Consider the following 22,070-nt stretch of genomic DNA (forward strand, 5'->3'; position numbering starts at 1 on the left):
AGACATTATCCAACCCAAGAAACCAAAAAAGCATGTTTTCCTAAATTCCTTTCAATATTTTTTAATGATGGATATACAGTATCTCACAAAAGTGAGTACACCCCTCACATTTCTTCAAATATTTCATTATATCTTTTCATGGGACAACACTGAATAAATGACACTTTGATACAATGTAAAGTAGCGTGTGTACAGCTTATATAACAGTGTAAATTTACTGTCCCCTCAAAATAACTCGACACACAGCCATTAATGTCTAAACTGCCGGTTACAAAAGTGAGTACACCCCTGAGTTAAAATGTCCAAATTGGGCCCAAAGTGTCAATATTTTGTGTGGCCACCATTATTTTCCAGCACTACCTTAACCCTCATGGGCATGTAGTTCACCAGAGCTTCACAGGTTGCCACTGGAACCCTCTTCCCCTCATTCATGACAACATCACGGAGCTGGTGGATACTGGAGACCTTGCGCTCCTCCATCTCCTGTTTTAAGAAGCCCCAAAGATGCTCAATAGGGTTTAGGTCTGGAGACATGCTTGGCCAGTCCATAACCTTTACCCTCAGCTTCTTTAGCAAGGCAGTAGTCGTCTTGGAGGTGTGTTTGGGGTCGTTATCATGCTGCAATACTGCCCTGCGGCCCAGTTTATGAAGGGAGGGGATCATGCTCTGCTTCAGTATGTCACAGTACATGTTAGAATTCAATGAACTGTAGATCCCCAGTACTGGCAGCACTCATGCAGCCCCAGACCATGACACTCCAACCACCATGCTTGACTATAGGCAATACACACTTTTCTTTGTACTCCTCACCTGGTTGCCGCTCCACACTCTTAACACCATCTGAACCAAATAAATGTATCTTGGTCTCATCAGACCACAGGACATGGTTGCAGTCATCCATGTCCGTAGTCTGTTTGTCTTCAGCAAACTGTTTGTGGGCTTTATTTTGCATCATCTTTAGAATAGGCTTCCTTCTCGGACGACAGCCATGCAGACCAGTATGATGCAGTGTGTGGCGTATGGTCTGAGCACTGACAGGTTGACCCCCCACCCCTTCAAGCCCTGCAGTAATGCTGGCAGCACTCATACGTCAATTTTCCAAAGCCAACCTCTTGGTATGACGCTGAAAACGTGCACTCAACCTTCTTAAACTGGGCCGCAGGGCAGTATTGCAGCATGATAACGACCCCAAACACACCTCCAAGACGACTACTGCCTTGCTAAAGAAGCTGAGGGTAAAGGTTATGGACTGGCCAAGCATGTCCCCAGACCTAAACCCTATTGAGCATCTTTGGGGCTTCTTAAAACAGGAGATGGAGGAGCGCAAGGTCTCCAGTATCCACCAGCTCCGTGATGTTGTCATGAATGAGGGGAAGAGGATTCCAGTGGCAACCTGTGAAGCTCTGGTGAACTCCATGCCCATGAGGGTTAAGGTAGTGCTGGAAAATAATGGTGGCCACACAAAATATTGACACTTTGGGCCCAATTTGGACATTTTTTCTTAGGGGTGTACTCACTTTTGTAACCGGCAGTTTAGACATTAATGGCTGTGTGTCGAGTTATTTTGAGGCGACAGTAAATTTACACTGTAATACAAGCTGTACACTGACTACTTTACATTGTATCAAAGTGTCATTTCTTCAGTGTTGTCCCATGGAAAGATATAATGAAATATTTGAAGAAATGTGAGGGGTGTACTCACTTTTGTGAGATACTGTATATATACATTTTTGTCTTCGATGATTAAATTCATTATTGAATATAATTTGGTGTGGAGGTAGACTAACAACCACTTTCTGAAAGCTTGTGGGGCTCAATGGTTTTCAACAATGGATTAATCAATTGGTCTGAAAGAAAATAGTAACAAAAAAATAATAATAATTCAATCAGAATTTCAACAGGCCAGGTTTTCAAGGTTGTCTTCAAATTGCTTTTCTTGTTCGATCAACAATCCAAAAGGTATTTCATTTTCATTGATATATGAAAATAAAATCTCAAAGCAGTTGGTGCTTACATTTGAGAAGCTGGAAGCTCTTCATTTTGTATCAATAATGGTTTCCACACTATGGTTTGCATGCTGCACACTTATAATACCTTTATACATGTTCAAACATCTCACTAACCTCTAATCGTCTCTAACCATGTCGGTGGTTCTGGTTCAATTTGCTAAGATAACACAATCCAATTACACTCAATGGAAATATTCATGGCGCTGGCTAAAGTTTTTGACAGTTTATTTGGCAGTTTAGAAACATAGTTTTAACTCTACGGGGGGCAGAGGCTGTTCAGTTAACGACGATGATCATCCCCACAGAAATGAGACAACACTTTCTTTTCTATTAAAAAAACAACAAAAAAAAAAAAACAAATTAAAAATTCTAGCTCGTGGAATTGGCACAAAGTGACCAAACAAATGAAATCATCTTGTACCATTAAAAGATAAGGACTCTTCATTATTGAGTGGACGGATAGCCCAGATACAGAGCAGGTCGCCACACATTCGCCAACACTCACTGTGGGGTTATTAAACGTTATTTAAACGGCCTTTCCCCTCTCAAATCACACAGCAGCATTCATTTCCTTTGACTAGGATGGTTGAGATAAAACTTACACACACACTGTTGCATAGTCATCAATGTGTTTGAGAACACACCGGAACAGTGGAGACAGCCTTAATGCAAAGGAAACCGGCATGCATCATATTGGACAGCTTACATTTGGAATACATTAGGATTCCTCGAATGTATATTCGGCCTCTAACAAGTCAATTGTTTTTTGAGCTCCAGTTGTTGTGCTTCAAAGCTCTTGTACTCTTCCTCTGTGGCATATTGATCTGGAAAAATTGACATAAATATCTCCCACTTGGCTACAGACTTCCTCATTTCTCAGAACAGCTGGCAGAATCAGACCAGGTTGTACCCAGCGACGTCACTGCTACAGTGTGTTGCTGGACCCTGGACCCTTCGTCTCACCTTGGTCTCTGGTTTGGAACAGCAGATCCACTTTTTCTAAATCAACATCACCCCCTTGTGGCCAAATAGAAGAACTGCACCTATTGAGACATCACTGGTCCTTGCCTTATTGTTTATAGTTCCAGCATGAACGGTGGAATAGCTCCGAGAGGACTCATAATCTGCCAGAGCAGAGGCAGCCCCCCCATACAATGTCCATCAAGTGTTATAGTTAAGCATGTCCTCACCACTGCATGTGTGGGGGCTGTGGTTGGCTCTGGTTTCTGTATTGTGTGTGCAGCAGTGTGTTGGCCTGTGGAGAGTCCTGGCCCTGAAGCCAGTCTTGATAGAGTGTGTGCAGGGCTGGGTTGACCTCAGGCAGACGGACAGGCAGACTGCTGTATGCTTCCTCCATCTGCTGCACCAAGGCGCGATCCACACGGCCTTTATCCACCTCGCTCTCAGCCTGACCACGGCCGCTCAAGCACCCTGAGAAGACAGAATAGAGCTTTACACCGGCAGGCCTGGGCCCAAGGAGTACCATTTTAAATGACCCTTCTAGTATTGGCAGGATCACACAATGAATTAGGGCGGCCCCCCAAAAGTCCATGATTCGAATCATCAGTCAGAACATCCGTAGTCAACCTACATTTGAGCCGTCAGGTATTATTCTTTTTTTATTTGTTAAGTCAGTATGCATTACAATATAACTACAGTGGCTTGAAAAGGTATTCATACCCCTTGAACTTTTACACATTTTGTCACGTCACAACCACACACATACATTTATTTTATTGGGATTCAATGTGATAGACCAACACAAAGTGGCGCATCATTGTGAAGTGGAATGAAAATGAAATATGTTGCAATTTTTTTTATAAATAAAAAAACTGAAAAGTGTGGCGTGCAAAAGTATTCAGCCCCCCTGAATCAATACGTTGTGGAACCACCACTGGCTGCAATTACAGCTCAAAGTCTATTGAGGTATGTCTCTACCAGCTTTGTACATCTACAGGCTGACATTTTTGCCCATTCTTCTTTGCAGAATAGCCCGAGCGTCAGATTGGATGGAAAGCGTCTGTGAACAGCAATTTTCAAGTCTTTCCAGATATTCTCAATTGTATTGAGGTCTGGACTTTGACTGGGCCATTCTAACACATGACTATGCTTCGATCTAAACCATTCCATTGTAGATATGGCTGTATGTTTAGGGTAGTTGTCCTCATTGAACCTCCACCCAGTCTCAAGTCAGTTGATGGTGTTTTCAGGGTGATGTGCAGTGTGAGTTTTCCGCCACACATTGCATTTTGCATTTAGGCCAGAAACTTCAAGTTTGGTCTCATCTGCATATGCTGTGTCCCCCGAATGGTTTGTGGCAAGGGTTGGAGGAAGGTGCTCAGGTCAGATGAGACCAAAATTGAAGTTTTTGGCCATAATGCAAAATGCAATGTGTGGTGGAAAACTCACACTGCACATCACCCTGAAAACACCATCACCACAGTGAAACATGGTGGCGGCAGCATCATGCTGTGGGGGTCCTGTTCTTCAGCAGATAAGGGGAAACTGGTTAGAGTTGATGGGAAGATGGATGGAGCCAAATGCAGGGCATAGAACCTGTTAAGAGTCTGCAAAAGACTTGAGACTGGGTGGAGGTTCAATGAGGACAACTACCCTAAACATACAGCCATATCTACAATGGAATGGTTTAGATCAAAGCATAGTCATGTGTTAGAATGGCCCAGTCAAAGTCCAGACCTCAATACAATTGAGAATATCTGGAAAGACTTGAAAATTGCTGTTCACAGACGCTTTCCAATCTGATGCTGAATCTGAAGCTCGAGCTATTTTGCAAAGAAGAATGGGCAAAAATGTTAGTCTGTAGATGTACAAAGCTGGTAGAGACATACCCAAATAGACTTGGAGCTGTTATTGCAGTGAGAGGTGGTTCTACAACGTATTGACTCAGGGGGCCTGTATACTTTTGCACGCCACATTTTTCAGTTTTGTATTTATAAAAAAAATTGAAAACCGTGTTTCATTTTCATTCCACTTCACAATTATGCGCCACTTTGTGTTGTTCTATCACATGAAATCCCAGTAAAATAAATGTACGTGTGTGGTTGTTACGACACAAAATGTGGAAAAGTTCAAGGGGTATGAATACTTTTTCAAGCCACTGTAGATACAAGCAACCCACTGACACAATCATGCCAGGCCAGTAGGTGGCAATACTGTATAATCTAAAACACCAATATAATATATTTGAAGTCATGTTAGTGCTGCTTTGTCGCTGTACCTCCTGGGCAGGACAGCACCTCCACCAGCTGGTAGGGCACACGGCCTTTTCTCATCCGGTGAACCAGCGTCTGGATGTTCCTGAAGCCGTAGACAGCGGCAAACTGCAGCAGACTTTCACCGTCACGCTCCAGGGTCACTTCCTGGAAGTCTCGGTTCCTACAAAACATTATTATTATTTTTTTTACATATACAGTATATTTGACCACAGTAGTTGGCCTGAGGCTCCCAGTGTGTCTCACCTGAGGGTCTTGTAGGTGATGTCATGGACGTCCAGACCAAACAGTTCTGTGGCAGCGTGTTTGAACACATGTTCCAGGAAGCCTTCAGAGCCTCGGCCCTCGTGCCTCACCGGCGTCACGTCTCCCGCTTCTCCCAGTCTAAAGTCACAACAAGGCCCTCCAGGATCACTTACAAATCACCTAGAATCACTCAATTTGGATGCTATCTAAAACAACATGTTAGGTGGATGGACAATAATATTAACAGTATAAGAGAGGGGACAAAGAAGTATTATAATTTACACGCAGACTTGTGCTTACTTAAATTAATAAACGACCTGTACGTAATATCCTTTTTCAAAGCCTAAGCTGTACGGTACATGTATATACTGTACACATGCAACCTATTACGTTATTCACATATTTCAATGTACGTATATTAAGAGCTACTGAATACTATAACATTGTTACATTTCTTGACTGTTTGAACAAACTCAGTCAATAAAGTTGATAATGAGTTGGAGTGACATGACCAGAATCAGTAGGTTGTACTACTTAGAAAATGTTTGATGTGCCAAAGCAGCACCATGTCCAGTATTCAAGTTCTTTTCTCAGCAACAGACAACTGAGAAACAAGTCCATCTACTCACACATGGTCCAGTGGAACTGAGTCCAGCTCCTCCACTGAAACCTTCCTCTGCTCCATCAGGTAATGGATCTCTCCTGAAACATCAAACATTCCCGTTACTATGACATCTCTCTATTATTATTACTAGCTACAACAACTGTGATGGTATTTAGTGAAAGCAATCAAGCTTGATATGCATGTTATGTAGTGTGCTGTACCCGCAAATGGTATTAAGCATGTTAACTGTTGATCTCCACTGTTAAACCATCTAATGAAATAACAACAGCAGTTTAAAAGCCACAATGCGTAGACGTTTATGATGCAAGGTACCAAACAGCCACACTAATGTGTGCTTGTGTGTTGAACGCTTGGGATTTGGGTCTCGCATATGTTTTTCAATTGGCTGGAACCTCCTTCTATTTGAGGGAAAGTAACTGAATGCTATTTGATCATATGGTATGTAAAACAGCAAACTGTATTTAATGCTAAAACTTGATAAAAATGCAATATAATCTGTAACTTCCAACTGTATATATGCACTACTGGGGCCTAGATAGAAAAGGCTGTGTTTAACATGACCTGGGACAAACTTGAATTGGCCCAGGGCCAGAGTGGAAAGATAAAGAGGAATGAACCTGATGTGAGGACACAGTCCACATCCCTGGTCTCCAGCAGGCTGTTGTAAAACTCCTCTCTGACGGCCTCCAGCTTCTTATCAAAGCAGGGAGCCACCAACACATGGTACACTTTGTCTGCACTCAGCTTCTGCTGGGAAAAAATAAATAGTGAGGGAGATTCTATCCTGTGCAGAATAACATGATGATGAGAAGCATTTTGTCAAATAAAATTCATTTAGGTCTGAATTTAAGAACACAAGTCAAAACAAAACCATATATCCATTAGTCACCCAATTTAATAGTGCTTTGACATTGTTTAGCTTTAAAAGTTGGAGTCAGTGATTCTGGAGAACGTTGTCAAAACCACTTTGTTAAAATGTTTTATCACGATCGGCTACCCGTCTGTGCTGTGTGTGTGCGCTGACAAATAATCTGGTGTAAATACACAGCCCAGGCAACCATACAACCCAGATTACTGTAAAAACTAAAGGAACTATGCTTCCTTAGTTTAAGTGATATTGGACTCAGTAAAATGACATTCATGTCAGATGAGGGTTCATGAATGAATTGGTAGAGAGACAGACAATTTACAAAACAAATTACTTCTTCGTCTGCGCCACCCTCTTAATCTGTTACCTCCAGCTTTCACCAACAATGCTGCTGTACCGTCAACCAGCCAGTGTTGTGGATAAAGTGCATTTGACTGCTGTGACAGCGAAGGCTCACCTGCTGCTTAGAGAAGTAGTCTTTGACCAGACAGCCCATGATCTGCTGAGGAGACCTGGCCGTGCAGATATGAGGGGTGACCAGACTTCCCAGGACACGCTCTGCATAGCGGATCCACCCTGTAAACATACAAATATATTGGTAAAAGAAAGGGGAAAAAGCAATCAAATCATTTGATTAAAAGTACAAAAAAATATCAAGTCGAACAGTAAAAGATAATGTCTACATTATCTAGCATCAAACATACAGCATAACAAGCTTTATCGTGTACTCGCTATGTCCGATACGTATTTTCTTTAGATAGTGAAGGAGTTGTCCTTGGTGTAGAACTTTTCCATGAGAATCGAATGATAAATATTCCCTCCTATGTGACTTCCTCTACGGTTGGGAAGAACATACTCATCAACAAGCAAACATTGACAGCTAAAATGATTAACTGATCGTGAGTTGACTGACTGATCTACAGAAAGTTATTCGCCAACCATTTCAATAATAGATTGTCAAGTCAAAATACAAGAAATTCTCAGCTTCAAAAAAAGGCCAAGAGAGTCCCTAGCTGCTATCTGTGATGAAGGGAGTGGTGAAAGAAGAGCATTCTATCTGTCCCCACCAGCACACCACCGATATCTCTACTTCTAAAACAAGCTCCGCTCTAAGTGCTTATTTTTGTCAGAATCCTTCAATTGATGATACAAGCGTGAAAATTGGCATGAGCAGTCTCCATGGGCCACTTGACAAGACAATTGTCCGAGCCATTTCAAATTGTGAATTATAAAATTTCTCATATTGGGTTTTTTCATAATTTTTTAATTTTTAATTTTTTTTTATTTTCATCTTTTGTTTTGGACAATTTCCTTTTCAAGTGACCCACGGAGACTGCTCATGCCAATTTTCACGCTTTTATCACAAATAGAAAGATTGTAGCACTTAGCCGCTCCACTATTATCCAGTACAAGGCATACGTACTGTATGTAACTGTCAGATGAGAATTGGGGTAAATATTAGGGTAAAGGATTAGTTGGAGTGCAGTTTTTACCTGGGCAGGAGGAGGTGAACATGGGCAGGGCGTGGGGGTCGTGGTGCCTCCTGCGATACCGCTGAATAAACTCCTTCTGACTCTCCAGGATGCTGAAGCCGGCCGCCAGTGTGCTGTCGAACACATACTGCACTCCTACAGGGAAATACACACAGCCATGACAACAGGGTGAGCCAGAGGAGAAGGCAAATATTGAGCCTCTGTGATAAATACCGAGAAGTAGGTGGAAGTTTCTATATATTAAAAAAAGAGGTCACAACGCATTGTCTCCCCAACAGTTTCAGGAAGCTACATGATGTCTTCCTGTTTTTTTAAATGCAAAGTGGCAATAACAAAAATAAATTTGAAAGCAGTGGAACGACCTAACAACAAACCTCTTTCTTACTTAATGCCGCGGATAAGATTATGAGGCACGGAATGCAAAAGAACACAAATAGTGGTAAGTCGAACCAAATTATTTTGGAGGCACCTGGAACCAAATGTATTAGAATAGGTTTGTAAACAACAACAGTGAAACAGTTACGTTTAAGTTAGATCTCTTACTTTAAAAAGTTTGCTAAGGGGCCCACATTTCCTGTGAGTACATTTTGTTTATTAAGTTATGAGAACAATATACCTTCCAAAATGTTCACTTCCGACACCCCCACAGTTACATCGTGCACATTTAAAAAAGGGACAAACTTTGGATGAAATCAAAATATAACAAGATCTCAAGTAGCCAACTGTAAGCGCTTTAATTATATGTAAAGGTTTTACAAGGCCTTTTCATATGTATCCCTTTGCTCACCTAAACTCTTGAGGAAGCCACAGAGTTTGTGGGCGGCCTCTGTGATGTCCAGGCCGAACTTGACGGCGAAGAAGGGCAGAGACTGGGGACACACAGACGCTACCAGCAGCTTGTGCTTGGACACGTCGCACTTCTGACAGGGAAACAATGAGGACAATGTGAGGTATTTGCTCAAAGTGTCATGAGAGAATGAACACCCTGACCTTCTCCGGTTTCAGAGGCTGACTAGACTAGTACCTTATTGAGGGCCAGAACGCGCTCCACTTCCTCCAGGCTCTGCTGAGAGATCTTAAGACTCTCCTCCTCCGACAGGCAGCCGTCACAGGACAGACAGGCACTGAGCAGCAACTGGGATTCTTCCTGCACCTTGGGGAGAAGAAGAGGAGTTAGTAGTGCACTTCCATAAAGAGTCCACAGGAAGAAAGATTTGAAACAACAGAGATCGAGATATTTTAACTTTAAAAAGGATCAAGTTATCAAGAAGGGGAAATGTAGGATCCAGTGACTAACCCACACTTTTAAGATTCTAGATTGTTATTGCCATTCTAACCATACAGCAGAATGAAATGGGGACAGCGCAATTCCCGCATGACATAGGCAAACAGAGCAGTAAAAGGCAATAAACAGTAAAGGCTAATACAGAAAGGAATAGATATACAGAATATAATACATATATATAAAAAAATAAAAGTAAACAATATCACAATAAGACCTCATGGGGAATACATCTGCCAGAGTCGGTAGGAAAAACTTTAAAGTGTGTAAGTGTCTGGTGCATTTGAAGGTGTCTATCGAGGATAAAAGTGTTCTATGGAGAAGCATTTCAAATAGCAATCTGCTATCAATTGCAACAGTGACTATAGAGATTTTTTACAGACCCTTTAATAAATTACCATAAGATCTTATTTGATCAGATTGGAGTCATTACCTCCTGTCCATTGACTTCTTCACTCTCCTGGTGTGAGTTGGCACCGTCATCACTCTGTTTCTTGTTGCACTGTTCCAGGAAGATTATTCAAGATTGACAGCACAGCAATTAAAGGTTTTTGTCCAATTTAGCACGGGGCAACTGTTATACAAACACAGATGATTTTTTTTCTTTACCTGTTTGGTGCAATTCTCACACTTCTCCTTGCGCTTTGCTACGTTGACCTCTGACATTGTCCTCGGTGGAGGGTTATCTGTAAAGGTAGGGTGACAGCACCGGCGTTAGTTTACCGGGGGTCGCTCCATTTCCTCACTGCATGTCGCCTGCTTCTGAGGCTATGACGTGATGACTGACTGACTGACTGCTGCTATGTGTGGTGGTGTATATTCAACTCAACTCCACCCTCCACCTCTCCCCTGTCCTATCACAAGCAGCCCTGAGCCCGCTTATCAGAAACATAACAGCCCGGTAATAGTGGGAAAAGTGGCAACGAACACAACCAGCCCAGCCTGTCATTAAAACCTTAATGGCTCATGTTAAATATATACACACAATGTCAAGAAAGGGGGGAAAAAGACGCTAAGGCTATTATGTTACAAAGGACATTGCATTACATCATTATTTTCGCACAACGGTAAAAAAAAAAAAAGTATGGACTGGAAGCTACCATCCTGAGAAACCCATGGAGAAACCCCACATATTTATTATGATGAATACAGCATGTCACTACCATGATGGAATACATATATTTTTTAAATGTCAAATTTGTGTGGGTTAATTGTTTTAGAGCTCGTGAGAATTACAGTCCCGGATTAACCTAAATACACCAATAGGCCGCCTAATGAGAGTAAAAATTGCTCATGCGTTACAGGCCTTTTTTTCTAACGACGGGTAATCAAGTCAATATGTGTCTGCGTGTCGGGTTTAAGTTAACAGTTTGACAGACCCCGTTCTAACATTACAAGGTCGAACTTTGAGGTAACTCACCGGTTTCTATTCCACTGTTTAGCACAAAGGCATTGGGGGGAATGCAGAGGACAGCCACAGTAGTAGTGGTGGATGGCAGACTGAAATCAGTAGTGATATAGCACCTCACGTGAACCCTGCAGTTACTCAGCACTCTTTCACTTTCAACCTAAGCCGTCTGTTAGCGCTGTCACCGCCGCTGGTCCCGCTGTAACCTGCCTGCTTTATTCATAATTCACAACCCTGTGCTTTTAAACCTTCAAACGAGTCTGAAGCTGAGGGTATTCAAAGATAGTCACGTCTATGTACGTCGGACTCCATTGTGTGCTCCGGTGAGCCCACGACGCATGCGCACCAGGCGTGGTGGGCTGCAGCTGGATACTATTGGCTACGGAAGCTCTGTCTGGAGTTTTTCAGACTGCCAAGCGGTTGTGTTAAAAACCAAAAACAAACTAAACAAACAAATAAAACGACAACTCTGGAAAGTTGTCTATGGACAAAACAAATAAAAAATAAGATATGTCTAAAGTGAAACTACCTCGGCCTGGAGGTGCCTTTGACGCTGCGAGCTTTCAATGGTGGGTGGCCAAAGCTTGGATTTTTAAAAAATATGTGTCAAATAGTCAAGACGAAAAACTGTTATAAAACAGATGAAATGTTAAGCGTAGTTCAGTACAAAACAAAATCAAATTTGTTTCTTAAATGCTATTGTGTTTCAGAAAAGTAAAGTCATTTTTTAGTAAAGAGATTAGCAGCCACATAAACATATTCTCTTAAACTGGTGCTTTTATTTTGAAGGCTGCGTGAAGGAGAAGTCCAATCAGACCAGACGGATCCAGGAAGGAAGTGTCACCCTTTCAGGACAGTTTATGTTGCTGCAATAATTTGAGTGGAACTTCCTTATAATTCAGTGTATGTGTTTCCCTAAGGTGTTTCCTGGTACAAATGCTGCTTTGCTATAATCCGTGAGACGACAGTTTACAGCAAATAGTTGAAGGTAAGTGATTTAAAACTTCTAAGGTGTTTACACAGACCAGGATATACAGTGGTGTGTGAGCAGTATCCATATCCGATGACCAGCATCAGCCGGAGCACTAGGTTTTCATTGCGAATAAATTGGTAATTTCACCCAAATTGAATATAGTTTTATTTCATTTATCTTGTGATTAAAAGTCATGCAGATGGGTAGGATTTCTTGTGCTAGCCTACACAATGAAACCTCTGCCCCCACCCCAACCTGTCCAGTATCAATACCCTGTTTTTTCTTTTTTACTCCTCAGAACAAAGGCCTACTGCGAACAAATCTTAAGACACATTTTTTAGGTAGAAACATTTTTACAATGAAATTTGAGATCTGCTATTGGTAAGAACCGATCTGGCTTATCCTGAGTGATTGTTTCTAGGAAAACAGAACCTTCATTATGGCAGTGAATGCTATTTGATGTGATTGTGTAGGACGACCCATTCATTCCAATGTATTCAGTGCATGAAGCCAAAACTTTATTCATGGCTAGATACCACACCAGTGAGGGACAAGTAAGAAAATATAGGTGAACGGACCCTTTAAGTCAGGGGTGTTATGGTCACGGAAAACAAGATTAGAGTGTATATTATGAACTGCTATATTTAAATTGTTGCTTCTATTCAGATGGGTTACATGACAGTGGAGGAGCAGAGCTTCACACTGCTTCGCCTGAAGAGATCGCCGGGCATTCGTTCCTGGTCTCTTCTTGTTGGTAAGTGTGCAGGCAAATAATGTTTATACAATCTGTACATTAAAATATTGAAACAAAAAATTATACAAAAACATCTCCTGTGATTTATCCCTGTATTGCCTCTCACACAGGTATAGCATCGGTTGGGTTGGCAGCAGCATACTACAGCTCAGGTAAACCAAATGAATGAATAAAATCTGTTGTTCAATTTGCAACATTGGATTTACAGAAATTATCCACCATTTTTTTTAAATTTCTTTTTTACTACTACTCATTCCACTTCTTCTCACACAGACAGCATCTTGTGGAAGCTGTTCTACGTGACCGGCTGCCTGTTTGTGGCCCTGCAGAACATGGAGGAATGGGAGGAGGCCGTGTTCGACAAAACTAAGAACCGGATCGAGCTCAAGAGCGTCAGCCTGTACGCCCTTATCCTGACGTTATGGAGGAAGGGCCAAGAGAAAGGTCAGTAACGCCACAGTCTGTCTGTGTGTGTGTGTGTGTGTGTGTATATTTATTTATTCATCCCGTCACTTATGCTGTTTCTTTATACTGTATATGTATATGTATTTATATACATTTTATGTTGTCTTATTATTTTCCTGTTTCCTGTTTTTTGTTCTTTATAAATGAAATTTAGGCGGAGGCTACAAACAAACGCACTGTTTTTTTCGCCTCTCCCTGCACTGTATTGGTCTGATATCTTTGTCATTATGTACATTTTAAATTGTGCAAATAATTAATACAAATCTAAACCTAGGGTGGGTTTGTCAGAACAGTTGTCTCCCCTAGTCTTTTGGAGAGTGCAGGATATACTGTACATCTTACGTTCCTTTTTTCCTTCTTATTTTCTCACTTAGTTGTATTGGATCTGACACAGCTGTGTGACGTGTGTGTCCAAGAAGAGAAGGTTCGTTATCTGGGGAAGGGCTACCTGCTGATGCTGCGGCTGGCTGCAGGCTTCTCCTACCCGCTGACTCAGAGTGCAACACTAGGGGGACGCAGGTTAGACATCTACACATGAACCTTATAATCCTTAAGATTTTGTTTGCATAGCATCCTCTTTGATAACGTGTGTGCATGCCTGGTCAACAAATACAGAAGATGGCTGTTCTTCTCTTGCCTGTGTCAGGGACGTTTAACATTTGTATTAAATGCACTTGTTGTTACCAGCAAATCACCCAGGTGTCTGAAGAACGCTTTTGTCAAAATCAGTGAATAACTCCCTTCAATCCGCTACCTGGCCGTATACTCGGTGTGTGCGCTGTAAAAGAAATCTGGCTTTAATACACAGCCCGTGCTCTGTAAACGGGGGGTTGCTGGATACAGTGGGCCCCCTTTGTTTACATAGCAGTTAACAGAGCCTAGGCTGTGTATTAAAACCAGATTAACACCAGACAGTACGGTCGGACAGGTAGCCGATTTAGAGGAGATATTCACTGATCTTTCTCCAGAATCGCAGACTCCACCTTTTTAATAAAGAAAATTCATTTGAGTATTTAAATTGCATTTTAGCTATTTGGATTGGAAAAGGAAATCCCGCACTCTTCTCCTTTGCTCAGTATCACCAGCATTTATTAAATAACCCCACACAGATATTTCAAAGATATATTCTCATGCCTTTTCGAACCAACTCAAGCTCATGACATATTTCCCCCTAACTGTACCGTCTTGTGTCTTGTCAGTGAAGTGGAGGCCATGGCTGCTCTACTGAAGCGCTTCCTGGGTCTGGATGAGCTGCAGCAGCGCAGGCAGAGGGAGGAAGAGGCAGATTATGGAGAGGAGGAGGAAGAGGAGGAGGAGGAGGAGGAAGATTCTTTAGACAGTCAATCAGATGAACAAGCAGAAGCAGAAGACCAACATTGATCTCTCTGTGTTACCCGGCTGGATTGTATTAGCGGGCATCACCCATGGCACTGCGATGGCATTACAGAGGGTGCAGTTTTTTTAAGCCAAGCCCTCATTACTAGTCTATACCGTCAGCAAGACGTGCATGTTACATACCAAGGATTTAGCCTCTTTCTTCTGTCTTCTCACAGACGTCCCTCTTTGTATTTTTCTTATTAATGTTCATGTGAACTCGGATGAGAAATCATCCAGTGAAGTGATGTTTCTTTTCATGAAAACCTTTTTATTAAAAGTTGAGTCACTGATTATAGAGAACGCTTGTTGTCGAAATCACTTTTTTTTTTGTCGAAGTTAGTGAATATTTCTTCACAATCCGCTACCTGTCCTTACTTTGTGAGGACTAAAAAACAAAATCTGTTGTTTGACAGAGCCCAGGCTATACTTTAACACCAGAATTTTTCTTCTTCAATGCACACAGTATGGAAAGGTAGCGGATCGTAAGGACACATTCACTGATTTTGACAACGTGATTTGAAAACAAGCTGTTCTTTAGACTCCACATTCAAAGTGTTCTTAAATCAGGTAACATTGAAAGAGATCTTCCATTGTACTCTAAATGTAGCCTTCTGTATATGAATATCATGCCTTAGCTTTTTGGGTCTAATTACTATTTGAGGATACACTCCAGATTATAGATACAGTGCCTTCCTACTGAACTTTTAACAAGTGTTTATGTGTGTATTATGGAAAGTGCTCTTCTTCCCACAGTGTTCCGGACCACCCTGATGATAATCACCTTTTGAATGTTTATTCCTACCTAGTCTGCCATCCAGATGAATGCATGTGCAAACTGTAATCGGGCATGAAGGATTCTATTGGCTCAATCGAGAGTGAATTATGCATGCAATGCTTTTAGGCTGCCGTTGGTCTTGTCTTTTTCACATTTCTGTACGTTTTTCTATGAACCAAATACTGAATCTCAGGCAAACACTTTTGGTACTTTAATCAAACTGTTTTTTATTCTGAATTGTGTATGGAATCAGGGCTCTGTAATGGCTGCTGTTGAATGTCGGTGAAAAAAAGATTGAAAAAGATTTTCTGTTTTGTCGATTTTTTTTTTATTGGATTTTGTTTATGTTGATGCATTTGCTGGACTTATATAAAGTTGTTTTATAATTAAACCCAGAGTCATATTTTTATTATCATTTCCTTTCTATGCTTCACGTTGTACAATTCCCTTACACTAGTTTTTTTTTCTCTGCAATGAGGCACACGTTACACACAAAGTTCCTTCTGTTCATTTCAGTGCCGGTTGCAAAAACAAAATAATTAAAAAAAGGTGGAGTCACGGATTCTGGAGAATGCTTTTTGTCAAAATCAGTGCATATCCCCTCACAACCTGGTACCTGTTTGTACTGTGTGTGTGTGTGCTAAAAAGTAATCCAGTGTTAATACACAGCCGATTGTGAGGAGAAATTGACTGATTTTGACAAACATTCTACAGGATCACTGACTCCACCTTAAGAGGCAAGTATGGAAAATTCATCAAAAAAAAAACAGTTTGACTATGAGCTGGAAAAGTATTCTATCTAGGGCACCATCTCCTTCACACAGGCTCTGATATCCGCTGTTATCCTCTGTAAAGGAGTCGTGACTGGGCTGACGTGTTCATCTATCCACTCCTTGACTGTGTACTCTGGGTAAAAACGCACCATCTCCTCTCTCACCGCCTCCACCTTCTGTTGTATTGTAGTTAAAAACCTGAAGAGACCAGATCAGATGGGGGGGTTGTGCGTTAAACAGACAGAGATTTGCAATAAATATTTTAGAAAACGCAAGGCGGTGTCCTGGAAGAGTGTAGCTGCAACATAAATAATTCTCACGTTGATGCTTGGCTGTGAATCTGCATGGTGATGAGAGGGGTCACCATCTTAGTCTTTCGGTGGTGGGGACTGAACCATCCTCGTACAAACCTACAGCAGTTACAGGGATACAGCTATTCAGATATGTTCTTTTTTTATAGAGGTAAAGTAACAAAAAAAAATATATGTATATATAGAATAGAATTGATCTATTTGTGCAAATGTTAATAGTTCACAACATTTTGCGATATACACTTATTTGCTTAAATGTTGGATAAGTAGATCGATCGGGGCTATGGCCATAATTCCATAATTATTCTGACAGCTCAATAGTCCGACATGTAATGATCCTGTGTGTGTGTGTGTGTGTGTGTGTGTGTGTGTGTGTGTATGTGTGTGTGCAGACCTCGACTCTCTGTCCATAGTGCTGAAATGTACCAAAATAGATAGGATAAAAGGCAGTGTCACTGACAGATGTGGTTGGATATGTATTTTCGTGTTAAAAGAGAGAGAGAGAGATGTGTGGCTCTATTTAAATTAAATAAAAATGTAATAGGATGCATTCAATACTGAGGGTGCAAAACTCCACAGAGAGTGTGCATTTTTTGGGGAGAACGGACCGTTGAACTAATGGCCTTTCGGTCCCACGGGAAAATGTCAGACTATTGAGCTGTCGGAATAATGGGCTGCAGGACATATGGCATGGCACCAGATCAATACCACTCTAATGTCTGTATCCTTAATAGGAAGCTACACACAGCAGCCGGTAAGTTTAGCTTAGCATAAAGAATGGAAGCAGAGGGAAACAGTTAGCATGGCCCCGTCGAAAGGAAATAAAATGTCTTTCAGCATTTTCAAAGGTCACTAATGAACACTTTAAAATGTATGTTTATCCGTACAGAAAACCAAGATGTAAAAATGCCAACATTGCGGTTTAACGCGGGGTTATGTCATGTGCTGGACCGTTTCTGTGTCAGGTGCAGTGACTTCCTGGATTCTCTCCAGGGGGTCATTGCGCTTGGCCAGCTAATCAAAGCACGCAACTCTCCATATTTCCCCAAAATGGAGTCTTTTTCTTCAAGAGTTTATTACCTTCATAAATTAAACAGTAATTGACTTGCTGTACAATGAGGGCTTATATGAGGCTAGCTGTTTGCCCAGATTTCAGTCTTGTCCTAAGCTAAGTTAAGTAGCTGCTGTCCGTATAGCAGTATTTAACGTATGGACACTAAAGTGGTATACATTTTCTCATCATTTCTAATTCTCAGCAAAAATTTAATAAGAGTAGTTGCCAAAATGTCTAACAATTCTTTAAAGGGCGACGTGACATCCTTATAACTCACATGTCGTTATCAAAAAATCGCATCTCGTCTGAGCTCAGCAGCGAAGTGAGCTCCACAATTAACTCAGCCAGCCTCCTTCCCGGGAACAGCGAGTCACCTGCAGAGGTACTGAATGCCAAATGGAAGAAAGAAAAATCCGGTCAACCTTGAAATTGATGCAATACATTCTATACAGTGAGTGAACAGACAGCGTAACCCGTGTTGAACCTCACCTCAACATGGCCTCTACCTCCACCGAGGAAACACCCAGTATCTCAGTGACTTTGCTTTGAGCTTCAGCACTGAACTGACCGTAGATGAGCGTCTGGAGACAGGTTGCTAGCGATGGAAGAGCCACGGGCATCAGCTCGCACAGCACAGACAGGTGGTCATACCTGACAATAGGGCAAACAAAGGAGGCCCATGTGAAAAGCTCTGTGTTGATACATGTTGACATAAAGTTGGGAAAACTAATGTAGTCGAAGGACCTGCAGTGTTATTTATCAGCACTGCCCTGCTTCACACATTAACGTGGTGAAAAATCTACAAAAGAAATCAGGGTCCTTTTAAAACTACTAAGTTGAATGACACTTCAAATCGAGATGGGCCCACATCGAGTTGAAATATGGCCACTTCCGGGTTATACAGACATTCTGCATTTTACAAAAGTGACAAAAATGGATTCAGAATCCTAAATGATGACCAGCCAAACCACTCCCATTTTGTCCAAATTGGAGGAACAGTTGCTAAAATATTGTCCATGTGATTATGCTAATTAATGCACATTACGCTTATTATACTAATTGCAAAATATGTGCAAGTAAGCAGATTTTTATTCTTTTTTTTTTAAGATATTTTTTGGGCATTTTAATACTTTATTGATAGTGTAGAGACAGAGTTGAAATGGGGCAGAGAAGGGAGTGACATGCAGAGAACGACCGCGGGCTGGAATCGAACCCGGGTCCGCTGCTGGCCGAGGCCCATGGGGGGGACGCCCTACCAACTGAGCTAAGGGCGCCCCGTAAGCAGATTTTAAATGCTGGGGGAACCCATACTGCATACATCCGCGGGTTGACTTTATGGTTCTATGGATAGTCAAACTAGTCTAATCACAAGCTGTGTTATTATCTACCTGTAGAAAATGAGACATTCCCTCTCATATTTTCACCAACCTTTGCCAGCCTGTGAGTGCGATGCCCTGCAGGTTGACGCCGGCAGACACGGAAGCAGCCACCTTCAGCCACTGCAGGTGATTGTCCACGTGTCTCTGTGTGCTGGGGACACATGTGTAAACACTGGTGGAGCCCTTGAAGGAGCTGGCTGTCCACAGATCAGTCATACCGGCACTGCAGTACTTCTCCAGCAGAGACACTGGAGGGAAAACAACACACTTTAAGAATATACATCACTACAAAACCTAGCCCTGCACATGTTAATGAAATATTCGATAATGTGCATAAAGCCCAATTTGTACATTTGATTAAATAATCCTTTTTCCTACCAGTTTTTTCCACATCCAGATTAGGGGTGTAGTCCCACAACATGGGCTGGACTAGTCCCACTAGACCGCTGTCTGTCACATGGATAACGAAAGAAAAAATTATCCAAATGAAAACAGTCAACATAAAAGAAACAGAGTTGTGTGTACACATGAAGCATGTTATGTTGCTGGAGTTTATGTTATTTTTACATTGTTATCATCATCATGTTTTCCTTTACTTTTATTTTCCGTCAGTCTACAGTGCACTTACACTTTACTGCAAGATAAAGTATGTAGATATTATAAGCAAAAGTATCAAACATATGGATGCTACTGGCCCCAGCTAGAACTATACTTCATATTACCAGTGTTTTTCTTACTGATATGTTTAAGTAACATTCTACTCTTCCAGTTGGTCGAAGCGGAGCCAGTTCTAATTGTTTATGTTTGGTATGTAACAATGCTAATTTGTAAAATAACTTTAGGTAAATGTGTCAGATAAAAGTAGTGGCGTAAAAGGTACAGCATGACATTTAGTTGAGTGGAAGTATAAAGCAGAATCAAATAGATTTACTCACGTAAAGCACAAATACCTTCAAAAATAAACATACCTAGCTAAATTCCACCATTGTATGCACATGTAATTAAGTCATAAATGAAACGTTTCTTCTTCTAAGGAACTAACTTCTGGTGCTATTGTTTCCTTACACCTTAACCTGCTCCTGAAATCTGAAAGCTTGTCCAAGGAGTGACACTATATAACAGTGGAAGGAAACAACTCTTTCTCACCTCTGAGAATGTCCTGGCTCATGCCTCTCATCATGTCGTCCCACATTATGATGGTCATGTGAGGCCATTTCTCCTTGATGGCCCTGGCCACCTTGGTCACGTGGCTGAGGAAAAGCTGCTCCACGGTGCGTCCAGGGGAGGCCAGCCACAGCTTGGACTCCTCACCCTCACCCAGGATGTACACCTTGAGGAATGATACAGGAGAACGTGAGAGCATCAGTCACTATTTATTTACACCCCCACGTGATACACTTTTATTCGGGTTTCTCCTAGAAACTGTTTTTCGTGGTGCAGTGTCCAAAAACCCCACAGTTAGATTCAGGGGTATCTATAGGTGTGCTTATCACAGGAGGAGGTAGTGCCAAGTACGGTTGGTAATTGGGGACATGGCTTCTCCCCTAATGATGTCATAAGGGAAGAGAAATCTGACAGGGGTTTTTTTGAACACATGTTTTTAGAAAGGTGGAGTTGGAGAAAAAGAGAGAGAGGGTTGTTTTTCGACTTCCGATGTTAATACCGAAAAAAAAACAAGAAAAAGTGCATTTTGTATAATAAGTGACCTTTAACATCATTTAACAACCAGTTAGTCCTCACCTCATCAGCCCCGATGTGCAGGGTGTTGAGGCCCGGGTGCATCTCCACCACCTGCCTCAGCATCTCCATCACCAGCTTCACCCCTTCCTCCTTGTGGGGATTCAGGGTGCCCACGCAGTACGGCACCTCCCTCAGGCCCCACATGGGCCGACGCTTCAACACAAACTGCCACGGAGAAAAGAATCAGAATCAGAATACTTTATTAAGGCCAGACGAGACACTACAGGTAAATAGGGTCAAATGTTATAGATATCATCATGCAATTTTGCACACCATCAAAAAACTGTTAGAAATAAGTGAAATCTGCCTCACCTCCATGTGACCAAACGTCTGCACCAGTGGGATGACCTCGATGCCCCTTGATTTGGCAAATTCCTGCATGGCCATAACCTCCTCCCGGCTGCAAACAGAGCACACGGTGAACAAACAAAAACGTGTTCAACTTGTCGAAACCAAAGCAGTTTATATCTTTATCCCACACAGGAAGGGACGGGTTATACTTGTATTACAGGATCTCAGTTCACGATAAAGGCAAATAATAAAAGATTGCACCTGTAAGCAGGCTGCGCTGTGTTCTGCAGCAGCCTCAGCTCCCCTTCGTAAGGGAACATGTCCTCATACTCCACCAGCAGGCCATCCACTCCCAGCTCAGAGAACAGGTGGATCAGCTGAGGAGGCAGAAACACGTGAAAATGGACTTTGGACAGCCAACACGAATTAATGAATAAGTGAATGAGGTGTAACTATGTGCTGCAGCTCTCACCTTTTTAAGGTACCCTACTCTTGGCGGGGCACCTTTCAAATCCAGGTGCACTAGTTTCTTCCCTTTGGGCCAAGGTGGACAAGCCATTCTTCCCTGTGTTACAGACTGCAGACACGAACCGATATTGACATTACGGACAGTAGGCTATAGCTTCTAATGGTGTGTGTTTATGTTCGTCAATGAGCATTGAATTCTTAGTTTGACTCACCAGAACTGCAGAGACCGAGCTAGAGCCAGAGATGGGATATTAGACAGGAGGATGTGGGGCTGATCAGTTTTTTTTCTCTTCTTCTGCGCAGTCGCCTCTGTCTATCGCTTCCAGGCGTTACAAAGGAAATATACAGAGGAGGCAATCGATTAATTTAGCCACCGTGGACGGGACAACGGATGGAAGAACGCACGCGAAATGATGTAGAAGTTTAAAGGTTGTTAACATTGAGACGGAGTGTCAAATACGGGACAGGGATGCCGCAGCGCTGTCTGGATGCGATGTAGCCTACATTGATGCTACTGTTTTTGCAGCTGTTCGTTGTAGTCCAACG

The 22,070-nt window shown here is 42.0% G+C and overlaps 3 protein-coding genes across 4 annotated transcripts; 1 reads left to right on the top strand and 2 right to left on the bottom strand.

The window, feature by feature from the left end:
- Positions 1–1,812: 1,812 nt before the first annotated feature.
- On the bottom strand, positions 1,813–11,459 carry narf (nuclear prelamin A recognition factor). Of its 2 annotated transcripts, none has more exons than XM_080049384.1 (12): positions 11,177–11,459; positions 10,366–10,442; positions 10,190–10,258; positions 9,499–9,627; positions 9,262–9,394; positions 8,475–8,609; positions 7,439–7,557; positions 6,731–6,860; positions 6,118–6,190; positions 5,489–5,626; positions 5,248–5,405; positions 1,813–3,440 (listed from the first exon to the last, which is right to left on the bottom strand). In XM_080049384.1, exons 2-12 carry the CDS (start codon positions 10,420–10,422, stop codon positions 3,196–3,198), a joined length of 1,386 nt encoding a protein of 461 aa, XP_079905510.1. In that variant the 5' UTR covers positions 10,423–10,442; positions 11,177–11,459; the 3' UTR covers positions 1,813–3,195. The 2 variants fall into 2 exon arrangements, with proteins under 2 accessions (XP_079905510.1, XP_079905509.1); XM_080049383.1 differs by having other exon boundaries at positions 6,731–6,863.
- A 550-nt stretch (positions 11,460–12,009) lies between these two features.
- cybc1 (cytochrome b-245 chaperone 1) lies at positions 12,010–14,743 on the top strand. The gene is made up of 6 exons (XM_080048897.1): positions 12,010–12,152; positions 12,804–12,891; positions 13,002–13,043; positions 13,165–13,335; positions 13,731–13,875; positions 14,556–14,743. The coding sequence occupies exons 2-6, from the start codon at positions 12,804–12,806 to the stop codon at positions 14,734–14,736; spliced, it is 627 nt and encodes a 208-aa protein (XP_079905023.1). The 5' UTR covers positions 12,010–12,152; the 3' UTR covers positions 14,737–14,743.
- A 1,564-nt stretch (positions 14,744–16,307) lies between these two features.
- On the bottom strand, positions 16,308–22,045 carry hexd (hexosaminidase d; the record flags this gene model as incomplete). The annotated part of the gene is made up of 12 exons (XM_080048896.1): positions 21,737–22,045; positions 21,529–21,633; positions 21,318–21,433; positions 21,078–21,165; positions 20,766–20,930; positions 20,172–20,355; positions 19,404–19,475; positions 19,075–19,273; positions 18,136–18,297; positions 17,924–18,031; positions 16,602–16,691; positions 16,308–16,479 (listed from the first exon to the last, which is right to left on the bottom strand). Exons 2-12 carry the CDS (start codon positions 21,613–21,615, stop codon positions 16,308–16,310), a joined length of 1,443 nt encoding a protein of 480 aa, XP_079905022.1. The 5' UTR covers positions 21,616–21,633; positions 21,737–22,045.
- Positions 22,046–22,070: the final 25 nt, after the last annotated feature.

Source organism: Ammodytes marinus (genome assembly GCF_949987685.1).
Source record: "Ammodytes marinus genome assembly, chromosome: 20".
NCBI classification, from domain to species: domain Eukaryota; kingdom Metazoa; phylum Chordata; class Actinopteri; order Uranoscopiformes; family Ammodytidae; genus Ammodytes; species Ammodytes marinus.

What these genes read in the sequence shown, in the direction of transcription:
- cybc1 (XM_080048897.1), top strand. Translation starts at nt 12,804, where the DNA reads ATGGGTTACATGACAGTGGAGGAGCAGAGCTTCACACTGCTTCGCCTG. An exon ending in TTCCTGGTCTCTTCTTGTTG is followed by an intron (nt 12,892 to 13,001) that starts GTAAGTGTGCAG and finishes CCTCTCACACAG; the next exon opens with GTATAGCATCGGTTGGGTTG. An exon ending in AGCAGCATACTACAGCTCAG is followed by an intron (nt 13,044 to 13,164) that starts GTAAACCAAATG and finishes CTTCTCACACAG; the next exon opens with ACAGCATCTTGTGGAAGCTG.
- narf (XM_080049383.1), bottom strand. Translation starts at nt 10,422, where the DNA reads ATGTCAGAGGTCAACGTAGCAAAGCGCAAGGAGAAGTGTGAGAATTGC. An exon ending in AAGAAGTCAATGGACAGGAG is followed by an intron (nt 9,628 to 10,189) that starts GTAATGACTCCA and finishes CTTCTCCCCAAG; the next exon opens with GTGCAGGAAGAATCCCAGTT. An exon ending in ACTACTTCTCTAAGCAGCAG is followed by an intron (nt 6,864 to 7,438) that starts GTGAGCCTTCGC and finishes ATTTTTTCCCAG; the next exon opens with CAGAAGCTGAGTGCAGACAA.